Source organism: Camelus ferus, chromosome 25 (assembly GCF_009834535.1).
Source record: "Camelus ferus isolate YT-003-E chromosome 25, BCGSAC_Cfer_1.0, whole genome shotgun sequence".
Classification (NCBI taxonomy): Eukaryota; Metazoa; Chordata; class Mammalia; order Artiodactyla; family Camelidae; genus Camelus; species Camelus ferus.
The window spans coordinates 13,690,702-13,703,703 of record NC_045720.1 but is presented as its reverse complement, the minus strand read 5'-3'; the positions used below and the strand labels follow the sequence as shown (position 1 = coordinate 13,703,703).

The following is a 13,002-nucleotide window of genomic DNA, read 5'->3' as shown; positions in this document are numbered from 1 at the left end:
AAAACACAGCTATTTTCCATGTTCTGAAGACAATTACTGCCAAGCTTTCCTCTCACTGCAAGAGGCTAAGGGCCCATGCAAGCAACCCCTTGGCAAGCAACTTTCGGGATTTCTCTTAGTTAGTGAGACAGTGGAGGACGGCTCAGCTGGATGCATACTTCAGGCTGACCTCCAGTCGAGGAGATCCACAGGGCTCAAGACCAGTACCTTGGTGCCTCATTAAGTCTCTCTGAAGAAGAAAACTGGTCATCTATTAACTAGGACTGGGCAACTTAGACCAATCTGCATATAAAATTTACACAAAAAAACACAGGTGCTTTAATCTGAAAACAAAAACAAGCAGAATCTAGAATCACAAAGAACTGCTTTTCTCATTTCTTAAAAAAATTCTGCAGATTCCATTTAAGAATAAAAAAGATTAAGCTAGCCTTAGTATGATATTTAAGCCATTTTGGAGAAAACTTTTTTTCCTGTTTACAAAAGTAGTATATATGCTCACTGTAGAAATTTTGGAAAATAAACTCTAAAAAGAAACAAAAACTTAAAGAAGAAAATAGATCACTGATAATTCTCCCACTCTGAGTACTTGCTCCTAACAAGAGTGAAACACTTTGCAAGTGAGATTTTCAGACAATGAATTCTGAGCATAACATAGGAAAAAATATTACAAGGAAATGATGTCTAGAGCTCCAAACTGTACATCATAATAAAATTCTTCCACCACTGACAATTTTCTTCCTGCTTTTCCAAACCCACAGATTTTGCTGCAAGTTGTTGTTTTGTTTTTTTTTTAGAAAATAAACTATTCAGTTATCCTAGGAAAGCAAATGAAAATAAGCACTGAAACCACTCACCAAGTTTGTAGCGATCTCTAGTGCTTCCTGGTGCCTTCCCAGGTGGACAAGACACCGAGCCTGGCCTTCCTGGACATCCCTTTTCATGGCAAAATTTGTAGATGGCAGTTTTTCTGAGATACTGGAATACTCCTGCAGTGCTTTCTGGCAGAGATTTGTTAAATAAAGGAAAATGAAGAGAAGGGATTAAAAAAAGAAGGTGGGAAACACAGTAGAAAAAGAATTCAGTTATGGGGTGATTTTTTTCCTAGGCAGAAGGTAATGTTATAATTGACACTACAGTGAACTAAAGAAGACTTGAGTATGTCAGTCGGTATTATTTTTCTAAAAGGCTGGAGAATACAACTACAGCATTTCTGGAGCCAAACAGACCAGGAACCTGATCCTGGTTTTGCCACTAACTTGCTGTATAACCTTTTCATCTGCAAAGTAACAACAGGACCCTTGTGAAGATGACCTGCGGTCTGTACGCTCAGGCCTCTCAAAATAGCCATTCTCTTGCTCTCTGTACATCCCCTGTTCACCCAGGCCCTACTTCACTCACAGGACCATCCAATCCTCTTAATTACAGGGCCTATCGGTCCCTGGTAACCGATGAGCCCACATGACGTCAATTCCCCCGTATAAATGGTAGTTTCCTTCTCCCCCGAGTAGCCAAGATTGCTGCCAAGTCTGTCTGCTGTACATGGTGGGGTGTGGCTCCAGGAGCCTTTGTGCAAGATCCGCTGTCCAATAAGCCACCCCTGCCTCTGTTGCTGTCTCCGGGCTCTTTCTTCAGTCTCGAGGCTGGACAATTACAAGGCTCGTAGGCCTGTGGGGTGCAGCCCAACAGGTCTCTATAAAAAACAAGCCGGTATCGAGTTGCTCCCTCTTCCCATTTCTTACACACTCTGGGATGCTTTGCTCCTGTGGCCCCATGAGGTGTCTGTGCTAGAGGCTCCCACATAACAAGGAGATGTAGAACCTGGGGAAACAGAGCTACAAGGATCCCGACAAGATCCCTATATTGGAATTACAGGAGACAAATTACATAAAGCCATGCAGATAAGGCCAGAAGCCTGGGCTTCTAAGATTACAAGCACATATCACAAAAGATTAAACTCATTTTCATAAACACACTCATAACTTAGTGCACTATTTAAATATCTTGTAACACGTTAGAACAAGAGCCCATTTCAAGTGGTCCACTCTTCTGTATGTTGAATTCTACCTGATACTCTCGCCGTCTGTAGGCCAGGTCCCCTTTGAATTTCTGGACAGTTAGAGCTTCAACATCGTCACTGCTCCCGGTTTCTTCATAAAACCACTAGAAATTATGAAAATAGCATATTACAGAGAATGAAGCTATGCTTTTCAACTATGAAATTTCAGAAGCAATTTCCCATACATAATTGATTAAAGCTCAAAAAAGACATACTTCTTCAGGATAAGACTCAGGAAAATACCTGACAAAGAAGAATGACAATTTTAATGGTGGTCCAGTTTTTATCAAAAATATCACAATTATACACCTCTTAACTAAAAAATGAAAAAAGTATATGGTTTTATCCACAGCATTTTCAATTGGGGTTGTGGTGCCTAGAAACCTACCCTTCACTAGCACAGTTCACAATGGTTCTCTAGACTGAGATATGTTTTCTTGCACAGAAATTTTTAGGGTGGATGGAATAGGGATTGACAACTCTTTATGGAAAGGACACAGGAAGGAACTGTCATAGTGCTATTATGAAAGTGTCAAAGCTCAGAGTAGAATCTAAGCTAAGAGGAAATGGAAATTAAGGCTGAAAGGAGGCTTCCATGCAATCAAAAGCCAAAGTGCTGTAGGAGAAGAGTGTAAAGAAAGGCGTATCTGGAATATTTTATTCGCTTTTCATATGGGTAGAAGGAAAAGTGAAACTGAGGGGGTTTTTAATTACTGCGTAAAGAGCATTAAGATGAGAAAATGGTGATGACGAAAAGCACTCCGTGTGTTATTTTTCTAGCCCATCTCATCCTCCCTTTCACTCAGCAAAACACACTGAGGCTGAGTGAAGTCTACTCCCAGCTGGTGCTACTGCTAATTCAAAGGTAACTGCATTTGTGACGGTTCCACCAACACGTCAAAATTTCTTGGTTCTAATTTTTAAGGAATTGCCTGGGTATCACTCCCTCCTCATTATCTTAGTACTGTAATAGTTTCCCTCCTTAGCCTGACCCACAGTGGAGACAGCTAGCAACCACTGTTCTGTTCTCCCTGAAGTGCTGTGTAACTCAACAACAGTCTACATACCGAACCCACAATTTCCCTTTGTACTTTATGCCCTCCAGTCACACAGTATATATTAGGTTATCAGCCAATCCCAACTTCTTGAACAGTAACTGCATAACTGCAAACCTCCATCCAATTTTCATTATCCCACTGGGAAATGATCAAGCAAAACTGGCATGTGTTCAGATGAAGATGGCTTCAAATACCTTCTGAGAAGAAGCAGGGAAAAGCTGTGAACAAGGGTGAGTCTAAGGTAAAGTGCTGATAAGGCAAACACCTGGTCCCACTGGGAGCAGACAGGGAGAATAAACCTTCTGACCCAAACTCCTGGTTTTACACTGGGGGAAACCAAGAGGACTTGAATGAGACCTGAGTTTATGAGCAAATATCATTTACCAAACAAATTCTAAGGACAGGTGACTATTTTGGATTTTACTTTATAAGTATACAGTACATATCACCTGGCAAAGTATTTTCTCATCCAGTCTCACAATAACCCTGTCAGCCAGCAAATATTAGTTTTCCCAAATGACAAATAAGGAACTGACACCTTGAAAGGCAACTGGTAAAGTCAGTGCTGGAATTCAAGGGTCCTGTCTCACAACGGCGGCTTTTTACCGCGGTACCACATGACTTCCAAAGCCCATTCCCTGCTTTAAGTCTATATGATCAAGCACTAAAGGTCACTTTAAGAGACTGCATGTGGCAAGGAGAAAACGTTAAGTGAAATAAAATAAAAATATAACTGAGTAATTACTGAGCGCCTGACACCTTTAAGTACAAGGGTTTTAAGGAAAAATGAGACAATAACATGTAAAGGAACCCGCTCAGGGTCTGGAACACTATCTGATAAACAGGAATTATTACTGGTGACATGAGAGTTACACACACGAAATAATGCAAGGTAATACTCATACTAATTCGAAGTATTCATGGAGTTCCTATTATAAACAAAAACTGCTAGGCACTGCGGAGGATAAAGTTAAGCACCCACTCTCCTGTGATCACTTAGCACTCCGGGTCTGAGAGCTTTACCAGATACTAACAAGTGCTTTAATACGTAAAAAAAGGGGAAAGGAGTCAAGATAAAAATATGTGGTTAGAAGGGGGAATCAGAAAAGACTTCTTGGAGGAGGTGGCATTTAAGATGTGCCTTGAGAAATGGATATAATAGAATGATTTTGACCATCTGAGCGGGGTTAACGTGAGCAGAGGGAATTCACAGAACAAGAGCGGGTCCCGGAGTGGGACGTCGCGGTCTGGGGAGCACGCAACACTAAGGTTTGAAAAGTGGGCGGGGGCTGGATTTCTGTGGGCCCTGACTGCCCGGCTGCAGAATCAGGGTAGGCCCACGGGAGTTACTGCAGATTTCAGAGGAGGAGCGTGAGACCAGGAGGTCCACCGAACGCCAGGTGCCCCTAGGGGCAGAGAGGGCCAGGCCCAGCCGGGTAGGGCTCGGGAGACGCCGTTCCGTTCCTCGTGCGGGGAAGGGATGGCAGGGAGGCTCGGGTGGGTGTAGGAGAGCCCGGCTCGTGCCGGGAGAGTCTGGGGTCGGGGGAGAATACGCGAGCGTGGGGCGTCTGAAGCGCTGTCGGGCCAGGAGTGCGAGGCCCCGGGGCTGGGGTGAGGCCGAGAAGCCCCGCGCTCTCACCTGCGGCTCGCAGCGCTTGGCGCAGTAGGACACGGGCGGTTCTAGTCGCCGCTCCCGCCTCTCCTCGAACACCGAGTCCTCGAACTCGCCACCCAGCAACCAGCAGCCAGACTCCATTGCGCGCCCAGGACAGACGCATCGAGAGGGCGCGCCTAGAGCGGCGCCTACGTACGGGCCGACGCAGAAGGGGCGGGGCCGCCAAGGCCCAGAGCGCGGCATGCTGGGACTTGTAGTCCGTAGGCAGGGCCAGCCCGGGACTTGGCCCACGGCAGATTTGGGAGTCGTTGAACTGAGATTTTTTTATCAGATTCACCACGCCAAGACAGAGCTTGACTTCTCCGTTTCAGGAGATAGATAGAGCGATCCTTACATGCACTCATCAGAAAGCACTGGCCTCAGGGTAGCTGTTTAAAACTGGTAGGTACCAGTTTTTCACTGTTGACATTCGTGGCACTACATTAAGCACTTTGTGTGTGTGTGTATTCTTTATCCTTTTCTAACAACTTATGAAAGGCACAATGATTCCCATTTTGCAAATGAGAAATTGGGGCTGAGAGAGGTTAAGTAACTTGCTCAGGATCAATTATTTCTTGACTAAGAGCTGGGAAGTAAAGAATTGAGTCAGTATTCCCCCTTGTCTTCTGTAAGAGACTCACCGATAATAAAGACCAGGGTACAGTAATTCATGCGTTTGTAAAACAGAGGACTTGGAGATTTACTCTGGGGGTTCAATCGGGGAGCGTTAATTCTGTCTGGAAAAACACTGAATCCCAGAATTCCAACACCAACATTTACTAGAATTCTTATACTTTCAAGATGTTCCTTGAGACTAGAAAGTAGAGATTGTTGACAAACTACTGGCCAGTGTGCCACAGCACAGTATGACTGTGCCATATTACACAGCAGGTAATAGACAGGAGCATTTCTCAGTTCTAAGTCACATGTTCATGCCCTACCTATGAGTGGGGGAAGGGAGAACCACCATTTATTGAGCATCAGTTATGTACTTGATTGTGCTTTGGACACCCTATTAATTTTATTTTAGTTAATTCTCACAATCTCTCTCTCTAAACTAAACATTCTTATTCCCATTCAAAGAGCTGAAGGCTCTGGTGCTCTGCCAGTTGGTCAGGAGGGGCTGTGGGACTGGGAGGTGACAGGGAAGCCAAGTAGACATGTATGTGTAGTCTACAGGATTTGCATCCACTGGGATATTTGCCTTGATCTTGGCTGGGAGCCCCTGAGCACTTCACTCTTGGGGGTACATCCTGGATACAGGACTGTTCTTGCTACATTCAGAAATTGCAGTCCTCCACACCCCTCCCAGTCTTGGGTCCCTCTCAATTTCCACCTCTACCTCTTAAAGGCATTCCCTCCCAGAACACCAATATATCTTCTTTGACCATAGGCTTTAATCAAAAGTGGGAAGAAAGTTTCTCTTCAAAGAGTTTCTGAAATTGCTTAGAAATACAGACCTTCTGTGAGCAAGAGGAAGCCACAGGACCTTCTTATCCAGCCCTCAAGGATGGGTGTCTGGAGGTTACCAATTTCCTTCCTGGTCCAAGGGAGATGTTGAGGGGCTTTGAAAAAGCTTGACACTTTTCTAACTACCCACTCCTTAGCTAGGCATCAAAGTCATCTACAACCTGTTGCCAACCTAACACATACTGTTTTATTATTACTTTTTTAGTGTTTGTTTTACAACTTGATTGGGGTATAATTGATGAACAATTAACTTCACACATTGAAAGTGGTGAGTTTTTACATAAGTGCACACCTATGAAACCTTCCCCCTTCCCTGTCAAGATGATGAACAGGTGCATCACCCCTGGAAGTTTTATCCCCACCCCCTACTTCCCCATCCCCTTAACTAAATCCATGCTCTCCAGCCAGGCTGGCCCTTTCCGGAATCAGCTTCCCACATTCTCCCCCTGGTCTTTCTCTCGTCCTGCAACCTTCCCTGCTTACCAGGTCCCAGCTCGCCGTTTCCTTTGTAAGGAAAGCCCCTCCCAGTGCCCTCCGTCTGGCTGACTCCCCGAAAGCCTTTCCTGATCCCAGTCTGGGCTTCTGGCCCTTGTCTGGGTTTATGTAGCACCACGTGCTTCTCTCTAACAGGGCCCTTCTCATCCCGTATAGCTCTTGTACACGCACAGTTTTTGCCCATGCTCACTTGCCCATCATCCCCAGGAGACTGTGAGCTCATTCTCTGCAGGGACTGGGTCATTCCTGTGTAGCACTGGGCAGGGTCTGGCACCCAGCAGGCCCTCAGTCCATGCTTGTTGAACGGATTCATCATTAGGCTGCACGTTGTACCCTCCTCCAGGGCAACACTTGGTCCACAGTATTCACTTCCTCATTCTGTGCATGACTCAGTGTACCACTCTGTGCCAAGGGCTGAGGATATATCACTTGTGGTCCCTACTCTCAAGGAGCCTAAATTAAAGTGAGTGACAGGTGATAAACATGTACGCAAGCAGATTAATTACAGACTGTGGCAAAATGCTGCGATAGGGAGTAACAAGTCTCAGCAGGTGTAAAACATCTTCTATGATGAAATCAGTTTCCTCTCCTTTTCTTACCCTGTTTACTTCTGAGCTCCCTTTCTCAGCTTCCATGGATGTTTGTAAACATTGCTTTTTCTCCTTTTTCATATTTTTTGGTTTCATTTGAGCAAAGCATACCTTTCCATTACTGTCATGAGTTCCAACCCACTAATTCTCAATTATTTATTAATTTATAATAACACACTAAGCTCACTCATTTATTTCCCATATTTTGTAAATTTTTAGAGTTGGTATATTCATTGATTCAACTAAAATGTATTGAGTACGTTCTATAAGCCAAGGACTGTTTTAAGAGTGGGAGATACAATGACAAATAAGACACACAAGATCCTTGCTCTCATGGAACTTAAGTTCCAGTGGATAAATAATAAACAAGGAAATAAATGAACAAGGTAGTTTTAGACCGAGGTTGTGCTACAGAGAAAATCTGAGGGGTTAGGTATGAGAAAGAGACTCTTTCAGGGAGGGTGGTTCTGAAGAGGTGACCTTTGAACTGAGCCTGGAGTGAAGAGAGGAGCTGGCCAGGAGGACACCTGGAGGTAGCACTGCAGGCAGAACCAGGAGCATCTGAAAAGCTGCAAGGAAAGAATGAGGAGCGGGAAGCAGGCGTGGTGCTGAGGCCAAGAGAGCGAGGGAGAGCTAGCTGTGTGGCCTGAGACCGCAGGGCGGGGAGCCAGGCAGGGAGCACATCACGTGCTCAACACATCAAGTGAATGAACGAATGATCTAATGATCCAGACTTCAAGTTTCTAGCTTCTTGGCTGTATTTTCTTGTGTTTACTGCACCCAGTGCCCACGATGTCGCGTGATTTTCCCGTCACTCCCTTGGTTGTCATATGATCTGACTGTGTAGCTGAGTTTTGGCCTTTCTCCTCTTTCCTGACACAAAACTCAATTTAATGCCCTCTTATTCAGGTCAGCAAGTCTTGAGCCAAACGAAATTTTCTCAGGGCTCGTGGAGTGCACTGCTTCTTGCTGAGATCACTTCATTCCAGTGTCACAGGCTGCTGTCCCAAAGACAAACACTGCCTGCCAACACCAGCTATGTGCACAACCAGCCAGCATTACTTTTTTCTCTCCTGGCTCCCAAACTCACAATATGATTAACGTTTATTGAGTAAAGATATTTTTGAAGACACTGGCTAGGCACTAGAGGCAATGGTTAACAGTGAGAGCTCTGGAGGCTCGCCAGGTTTGGCACCACCAACACTTATCAGGCGTGTGACTTTGAACCTCTGTGACGCTCACTTTCCTTATCCATCAACGGGGGTGATAATAGCATCCACCTCATGGCGTTTGAGATAAATCACGTAACTCTCTGAATCCAGTGCTTGACACATAGTACTCAACAAATGTTAGCTTAAAAAAATTTTTTTTTAATTTGGTTTCTACCTTTCTACCTTTAATTTGATTTCTACTTCAAAGTGCTGTAAGCTAGTGAAATAGATGTACGTACAGAGCCAATCAAGACCTGTTGGGTAGACACGGAGGAACAGTTAGTTCTGACAACACCAGAAAGGGAATGAGGGAGGCCTCAAGGGGAGGCAACAATGGTGGTGGTGATGTCAGAAGAAGGACAAGCCAGACAGAAGGAGTAACATTCATGTATTATTTCAGTCAAAGCAACTGTGTACCTACTGTGAACCTACTTTGTAAAATATACAGTTAATGAACAAAGAACTGAATATAATGCAAGATAGAAAGCAATAAACTGCTTTAGAGAAAGAGAAAGTGCAAAGGAAGTTTAGAGAAAGAGAGCTTAATTCCACTAAGTTACTTTGTATTTAAAGATAGTCTTAAAAAAAAAAGGTAGTATTTTCAGCAAATGGTGCTGGAACAACTGGATAGCCACATGCAAAGAAAAAAAAAATGAACCTAGATACAGACTTTACACCCTTCACAAAAATAAACTCAAAATGGATCATAGACATAAATGTAAAGTGCAAAACGACAAAACTCCTAGAAAATAACATGCGGAAAGCCGAGATGGTATTTCGTATGGCAGTGACTTTTTATGTACAACACCAAAGGCACAATTCATGAAAGAAATAATTGATAAGCTGAACTTCTTTAAAATTAAAAACTTCTGCTCTGCAAAAGACAATTTCAAAAGGATGAGAAGACAGGCCATAGCCTGGGTGAAAATATTTGCAAAAGGCAAATACGATAAAGGACTGTTATCCAAAACTCTTAAAGCTCAGTGAGAAAACAACCTGATTTAAAAAATAGGCCAAAGACCTTAACAGAAATTCCACTAAAGAAGATGTACAGATGGCAAATAAGCAATGAAAAAATGCTCAACACCATATGTCATCAAGGAAATGTACATTAAAACAAACTACACATCTATTAGAATGGCCCAAATCAAGAATATAGACAATACCAAATGCTAGTTAGACTGTGGAGCAACAGGAACTCTCATTTGTTGCTTGTGGGAATAAAAAATGGTACAGCCACTTTGGAAAATAGTTTAATAGTCTCTTACAAAATTAAACATACCTTTACCATATGACATAAAGATACCATGAGAGATACATATAGACCAATATCCTTTATGAATATAGGTGCAAAAATCCTCAACAAAATAATAGCAAACTGAATACAACAGCATATTAAATTATGACACACCTAACCACGTGGGATTTATTCTAGGAATATAAGAGTGGTTCAACATAAGTGGTTCAAAATTAATCAATATACATCTTGTTAATAGAATGAAGGGAACATTATCATCTCAACTGATGCAGAAAAGATATTTGACAAATGCCAAAACCCTTTCATGATAATATTTCTTATAAACTAGGATAGAACTTCCTCAACATGATAAAAGGCATTTAGTAAAAATCCACAGATAACATCATATTTGATGGTGAGACTGGAAGCTTTCTCTTATGATCAAGAACAAGACAAGGATGCCCTCTTTCACCATTGCTATTGAACACAGTGCTAGAAGTTCTAGCCAGAGCAGTCAGACAAGAAAAAGAATAATAGGCATCCAAACTGGAAAGGAGTAAAACTACATCTACTTATGGATGACATGATCCTATATAGAGAGAATCCTAAAAAATCCACAAGAAAGCTACTAGAGCTAATAAATAAATGCAGCAGAGTTGCAGGTTACAAGATCAACAAAAATTTGTTGTGTTTCTATACACCAGCAGTGAACAATCTGAAAAGGAAATTAAGAAAGCAATCCCAATAATAATAATAAAGCATCTGAAACCTATGAATAAATGAAACCAAGGAGGTGAAACACTTGTCTACTTAAAAATACAAAACATTGCTAAAAGAAATTAAATAAGACCTAAATAAATAGAAAGACATTTTGTGTTCATGTATAGGAATACTTAATATTGTTATGATGTCAATACTATCTAAAGCAATAAAGAAAGATTGAATATAATTCCTTCCGTAATTCATAATTCAAACTCCCAATAACTTTTTTTGAATAAATGAAAAAGGCAATTCTTATATTCATATGGAAAAAAAATTCTTATGGAATTGCTAGGGATTCCAAACAGACAAAGTAATCTTGAAAAACAAGAAAGTTGAAGGACTTGTACTCCTGATTTGAAAACATACTACAAGCCTGTAATAGTTAAAACTGTGTGGTACTGGCATAAGGATAGACATGTAGACCAATGGAATAGAATTGAGAGCCCAGAAATAAACTTTCACATATATGGCCAACTGGTTTTTGACAAAGGTGCCAGGTCCACTCAATGGGGGAAGGATAATTGCTTCAACAGATGGTGCTGGGGTAACTGGATTGCCACATGTAAAAGAATGAAGTTGGACCCCTACCTTACAACATATACAAAAATTTACTCAAAATGGATTAACAATCTAAATATAAGAACTACAACCATAAACTTGTAGAAGATGTAGTGATTAATCTTCATGACCTTGGATTTAGCTATGATCGTTAGCTATGGCATCAAAAGCATGAGCAACAAAAGGAAAAATAGATAAACTGGACTTGATCAAAATTAAAATTTTTTGTGCATCAAATTTTTTGTGTGTATTATCAAGAAAGTGAAAAGACAACCCACAAAAGGAGATAAAATCAGTTCTCATTACTCATAGTAGTTAGGTGCTATAAAGTCACCATGAATACTCAAAGTCACCATGAATACTGAGTGAATACTGAACAAATGCTCCTAGGATTAAGATCCTGGGCGCTTCTGGTCCTAACGGTTTCATTAATCAATCAATACTTAACCTTGTTTTATGTGTTTTTCTGCTAAAAGACACCTTATTTAATATATACTGTTTACTCATTAACATTGAACTCACAGCCAATAGCACTATACCTCATGCCTGAATGAAGCTCATCTAACACACATTTTCTCCATTGGGCACCCCACAGCCTTCTTGCATTTAGGAATGCTAGACAACATTTTGAGAGTACACTTGGGGGTAAATCAGCAGCAAAAGACACAACAAAATTTTTAAAGTGGCACTAAACAGACTACAAAAAGGATGCTCCTTTACAGTCTGAGAGCAGAAGCAAGAGGCAAAGCATCACCTTTTTTGACCTCAGCTGGGAATGTGCACTTTGGGCAACTCAAAATTTTTTTGCCACTATGCGCATGTGCATGAATGAGCACAAAAGTACCATGAATATCGATTGGGCTTACAAATAAATTTTAATGAGTAGTCAAACTTGCACCTACAGATCTGTGACTGAAAATTGACTGTATTTACAAATCATCTATCTAATAAGAGTGTAACATCCAGAGTATATGAAGAACTAAAACTCATCAACAAAACAGCAACTCAATTAAAAACTTAGCAAAGGACTCAAATAGACATTTCTCCAAAGAAGATATACAAATGGTCAATAATCACATAAAAGATGCTCAACATCATTAGTCATTAAAATTGCAAATTAAAATTACAGTGAGGTATCACTTCACACCTACTAGGATGGTGATAACAATAATTTAAAAAAACTGAAAATAAAAGATGTTGGTGAGGATGCAGGGAAATTAGAACCCTTGTACCTTGCTGGAGGAATGTAAAATGATTACAGACAACTATGGAAAACAGTTTGATGGTTCCTCAAAAAGTAAAACATAGAATTACCATAAGACTCAGCAATTCTACTCCTAGATATATATCCCAAACAAAGAACTGGAAACAGGGACTCACACTGTGAGTTGTATGTTGATGTTCACTGTAGTATTTTTCTAGCCAAAAGCTAGAAACAACCCAACCGTCCATCCATCAACAAATGAATAGATAAACAAAATGTGTTATACATACACACACACACACAGGAATATTATTCAGGCATGAATTATACATTCTGAATGAATTAATGAAATTCTGATACATGCTGTAACATGAATGAACTTTGAAAACATTATGCTACATGAAATAAACCAGACACAAAAGGACAAGGATTATATGATTCTGCTTATTTGAAATAGCAGTAATAGGCAAATTCATAGAAACAGAAAGTAGATTAAAAGTTACAGGGGATGGGGGAGGGGGACAATGGAGAATTATTGCTTAATGGTTTACAGAGTTCTGTTTGGGATGATGAAAAGTTTTGGAAATAGTGGTAATGGTTGCTCAACATTCTGAATATAATTAATGCCATTGAACTGTACACTTAAAAACAGATATAATGGCAAATTATGTTATTACATTTTACCACAATTTTTCAAAAAACTCAGT

General features: G+C 41.1%; 1 protein-coding gene across 5 annotated transcripts in view; it reads right to left on the bottom strand.

Moving 5' to 3' along the window:
• Positions 1–5,304, bottom strand: part of C25H8orf76 (chromosome 25 C8orf76 homolog) — a 48,887-nt gene extending 43,583 nt beyond the window's left edge. For 4 of the 5 annotated variants that reach the window (XM_032467606.1, XM_032467605.1, XM_032467603.1 and 1 more), the window contains exons 1-3: positions 4,754–4,905; positions 2,065–2,160; positions 855–998 (exon numbers count right to left, since the gene is read on the bottom strand). In XM_032467606.1, the coding sequence (XP_032323497.1) occupies positions 855–998; positions 2,065–2,160; positions 4,754–4,870 (357 nt within the window). In that variant the 5' untranslated portion in view covers positions 4,871–4,905. Of the gene's footprint in view, positions 1–854; positions 999–2,064; positions 2,161–4,753 lie in introns of all 5 variants that reach the window. The other variant, XM_006179738.2, reaches the window with a different exon arrangement.
• Positions 5,305–13,002: the final 7,698 nt, after the last annotated feature.